We start from the raw sequence: 3,988 nt of genomic DNA on the forward strand, positions 1-3,988 counted from the left end.
ATATTGAACATCTGCATTCTGCAGCACATCAAGTGCAAGCTCTGCAAAACATTCCTCAAAGGGGAGGGTTGTGTTCACATCAATCAGATAACAATTTTCACAGTGCAAAGGTAGTCGACTATTAGCAAAGACCAATTACAATCTTGTCTCTAGCATTCTTTATGATGGATTTGGAGTCCTAAGGAAGATGTGGAATATGAGAACTGTGTTCCTTTAACCACTTTTGAGAAAGTTCAGGTTATGATAAAAACAAGAAAATTAGGCATTTAAAATGACTTTATTATTTATTAGACATTACAATGACATTGTTCTGTACATGGTTCTCAAAGTCAACATGAGTAAGAAAGCTGAACCAAAAGATGACATTTCACCAGGGAGCTGTTCTCTCCCATTGAATGACAAGGTCCACTTTGCTGTAGGGTTACTGTACTTCTGTACTCATGCTGCAGATTTAGTCAAGTGATAGGTCTCGTATCCTGAGACATATTAATGGTAGTAGGTTGAGATCTCAGAGCTGAATGATATTCCGTTGGAATATTGAGTCAATTGGCTACATAACCATCAATGTTAGGCTCCCCATTAACAAAACCTGCTTTCTAAAAAAGCATGTTTGAGTTACCAGAAGCCTGTTTCAGTTTTATGCTTGAGCACAATTTGGGATAAATCACAATATAGCCCACTGAAGGGAATCACTTGTGCAAATGTGTTCCAGATGGTTAGTCCAAGCACTACACAATGTATTTTCAGACATAATTGTCACAATGTCCAGAATACTGAAAATGAAATGTAAGACATGGGATACCTCAATTTGCTACTGGGTTTCTGTATTAAAACATGTTTAATATAAAAAGGTGTTGTAGCTAGTTGTACAGAACAAGCTTGACTAAACAGACTTTAGTTCTGAAAGGAAAAACTAGGAAACAGACACTTGTTACTCAATCAATCCAAGTGTGTCTTAAAAGCATAACCAAGCCTTAGCCAAAATTAAAATATTAAAATCCAGCTCCATTAGAAAATCTATTAAAAATGGGGTAATGAATAGGCAAAGGCAGTAAACTCAAGTTTTGAATTATGAACCCATTTAATTGTGTATTCATCAAGCCACAAAAAAGTATGTGACATAAGCTTGCTACAGAGTAGAGGCAACCTATAAACCAGCAAACCCAGTTTATAAAGATAAATTAGCTATAGGATCATTGTAATCAAATAAATGGATAAATCAAAACTTATTTATTGTATTCATTTTAGAAGTTAAGTTATTTAACTTCAAAGTATAAAATAAAATAAAAGTATTCTAAAAATAGTCATCACTCAATCATTAAGATTTGTAATTTGATGTTAGCCATGTCAACCCCTCATATAGTCCGTCTCCCGTGGTCGCACAGGAGGGCTGAACATACCAATTCCTATCTCTGATGCGGGTCAATCCTAGTTTCTCTTGGATTTCATGCGGCTTCATGGCATCTGGCAGGTCCTGCTTATTGGCAAAAATCAAGATGATGGCGTCCCTCATCTCACGGTCATTAATGATGCGATGGAGTTCCTGCCTCGCCTCATCAATGCGATCTCTGTCTGCACAATCCACAACAAAGATTAACCCTTGAGTGCCCGTATAGTAGTGTCGCCACAGGGGACGGATCTTATCTTGGCCTCCAACATCCCATACATTGAATTTTACGTTTTTGTAGGTGACAGTCTCGACATTGAAACCAACAGTGGGAATTGTGGTGACTGACTGTCCAAGTTTCAGTTTGTAAAGGATGGTGGTCTTTCCAGCAGCATCAAGTCCAAGCATCAATATTCTCATCTCCTTGTTGCCAAAGATTTTCGAAAGCATTTTCCCCATCATGAAAACAGTGCATAAATATTCCTTGTCAAATAAAATAAAAAATTGTTGGGTTCTTCAGTACGTCCCGTATTACTTCCTTAAAGTCAAAACCATGCAGCTTTCAACTTGATTTATTTGCTTAATCAGGCGTAACCCTGCAACTAACTATCAATGGACATGGTGTGAAATATGAAGCTCACCCTGAGCAGTCAGGATCAAATCAATGCTTAACGAATGTGTCGGTCTGTCAAATAAACTGGCAACAATAAGCGTATTCCTGGTGACAAATCAGTAACTATGAGGATTGCTGCTAATAACTTACTGCTCAGAGTTTAAAGTTCAAATATGTACCCAAAGGTTTGGAAAGTAAATTGTATGACAAGCCGTATACTTCTTAATTGTAGCTGTCACAAAATGTTAACATTATCGATTTCTTATTCCTATCGATTACTATTAAATTCCGGGTCAGAGGGGCGGGGGCTGTTGATAGACCAAGGAAATCGAATAGGCCCTCCAAAAACACTGCGGTACTCCGGACTTCCTCTTGGTGAGTGTGTTTCGAGGTCCCCCTCCTCGCCCTTGTTTCGATCAGCACCACCTGAGGAGAAAGGCAATTGTCTGCAACTATTCCATCAAACGTCGCACTGGGCTACCCACTCGTTCGTAGGAGCCCGTGATCCTAAAGTCCCGGTGACTAAAGGTGATTGATTAAAAAAAAATACCCCCTCTTGTCCCCCTGAAACAGAAAAGGTTTGGGATGAGTGTCAGAAAGCTCAATTTAGCAAGGTGACGGCTGCTAGCTAACGTCAGCTAAATGCTAACTTCTAGCTTGCTAGCTACTTCACGCTGCATTGTGGATAGGGCAACGAAATTGAAAATGCAGACGTTAGTATGTAACCATTATAATATTTTACACAAATCTCAAAATAAAAATATATTACCTTCTGTTTCCCCCCTCCTCTCTCAGTAATTTCCAACCTGCTTTCGTTTCTCTCCTTTTCAGTCGAGTTGAAGTGCTACTACCAAAGATTATTATAGCAAACCCAAGATAGACCAGAGCCTGTCGTTTCCAATGGGAGCAAATTAATAGTGGGCAGGACAAGCAAGGAGGTGGGCAGAGCCAAGCACAAGCTAGTTAGATACTATTGGTGCATTTTATCATTTATTTGCGTATTTCAGTTAAGGAACGCCTACTCTGTGAAGTGCGCTTGTGCAATAACTAAATTCGCCCTTGCACTCCTAAACAACGCAATTTTTAACAACTTTGGCAAAGGGTAAAGTCTATAAAACGCAGTCCACTCTGTTTGTTACAGATTATAGTTTGGGAAACGGTATCAAGATCAAATGTTTCATTGATGAGAAAATGACCTTTAATGACCTGTCGGCCAAAATCTTTCTCGCTCCATCTCCGACTTTCGAGCTACTGGACTTCCGTTCATCACCATATTTGGTAGTAAGTGGAACCGGGCTTCACATTTATACGTCTGATGAAATATCTGTCTCATTGTTCTGTCTGTGCTTTTACAACTCTGATCTACCGGAAAGGTGTGGACTACATCACCCGCCACTTCCTCTGGCTCATTCAATTGGTTTATGCACGCTGTGTTCAGAGGAGCCATTTCTGCTCCCCGGATTACTCTGACATCACAAGCATTCAAAAGCATTCAAAAATGCGGTCCATTGATTAAAAGTAAAGGCATGGTGCGAATGTACTAAAAATCATGGCCATTAATTAAAGAACGAAATTGCATCAGTAACAATATGTATTTGTAAATTAAAATACTACACGTGGTATGCTTAACAAACATATATTTAAATGTAGGCTTCCTATGTCTTTCCTTAACATTTTTTTATGTAGACTAGGTTACTGTATGAATACTGTCCTCGATGCAAAGTGTAATATCACCACCTTGTGGCATACATCAGCGTTGTCTTTCATTTTACTGAAATTAGTTACCAACGATGCAGGAGATCGGTAGCCAGATGCCCCACTCAAGTTCGTAGTGGTGGTAGGTGGACTAATATCTATCAGTTTTGTTCGGCTGTTTGAACCTCTGTGTGGACGGACGCATGTGAGAGGGATACTCTCTGTTCTGATGCTTGCTGGAGTTATGACCTGTAGGCTGGTTAAAATCAAATTGTGTTTGTCACATGCGCCTA

General features: G+C 39.4%; 1 protein-coding gene across 2 annotated transcripts; it reads right to left on the reverse strand.

The window, feature by feature from the left end:
* Positions 1-258: 258 nt before the first annotated feature.
* On the reverse strand, positions 259-2,911 carry LOC124046488 (ADP-ribosylation factor 6-like). Of its 2 annotated transcripts, none has more exons than XM_046366907.1 (2): positions 2,770-2,911; positions 259-2,426 (listed from the first exon to the last, which is right to left on the reverse strand). In XM_046366907.1, the coding sequence occupies exon 2, from the start codon at positions 1,847-1,849 to the stop codon at positions 1,319-1,321; it is 531 nt and encodes a 176-aa protein (XP_046222863.1). In that variant the 5' UTR covers positions 1,850-2,426; positions 2,770-2,911; the 3' UTR covers positions 259-1,318. The 2 variants fall into 2 exon arrangements, with proteins under 2 accessions (XP_046222863.1, XP_046222862.1); XM_046366906.1 differs by having other exon boundaries at positions 259-2,564; positions 2,770-2,866.
* Positions 2,912-3,988: the final 1,077 nt, after the last annotated feature.

This window comes from Oncorhynchus gorbuscha, linkage group LG10 (assembly GCF_021184085.1).
Source record: "Oncorhynchus gorbuscha isolate QuinsamMale2020 ecotype Even-year linkage group LG10, OgorEven_v1.0, whole genome shotgun sequence".
Classification (NCBI taxonomy): Eukaryota; Metazoa; Chordata; class Actinopteri; order Salmoniformes; family Salmonidae; genus Oncorhynchus; species Oncorhynchus gorbuscha.

Coding starts and splice junctions, on each gene's coding strand:
- LOC124046488 (XM_046366907.1), bottom strand. CDS start 1,849: ATGATGGGGAAAATGCTTTCGAAAATCTTTGGCAACAAGGAGATGAGA.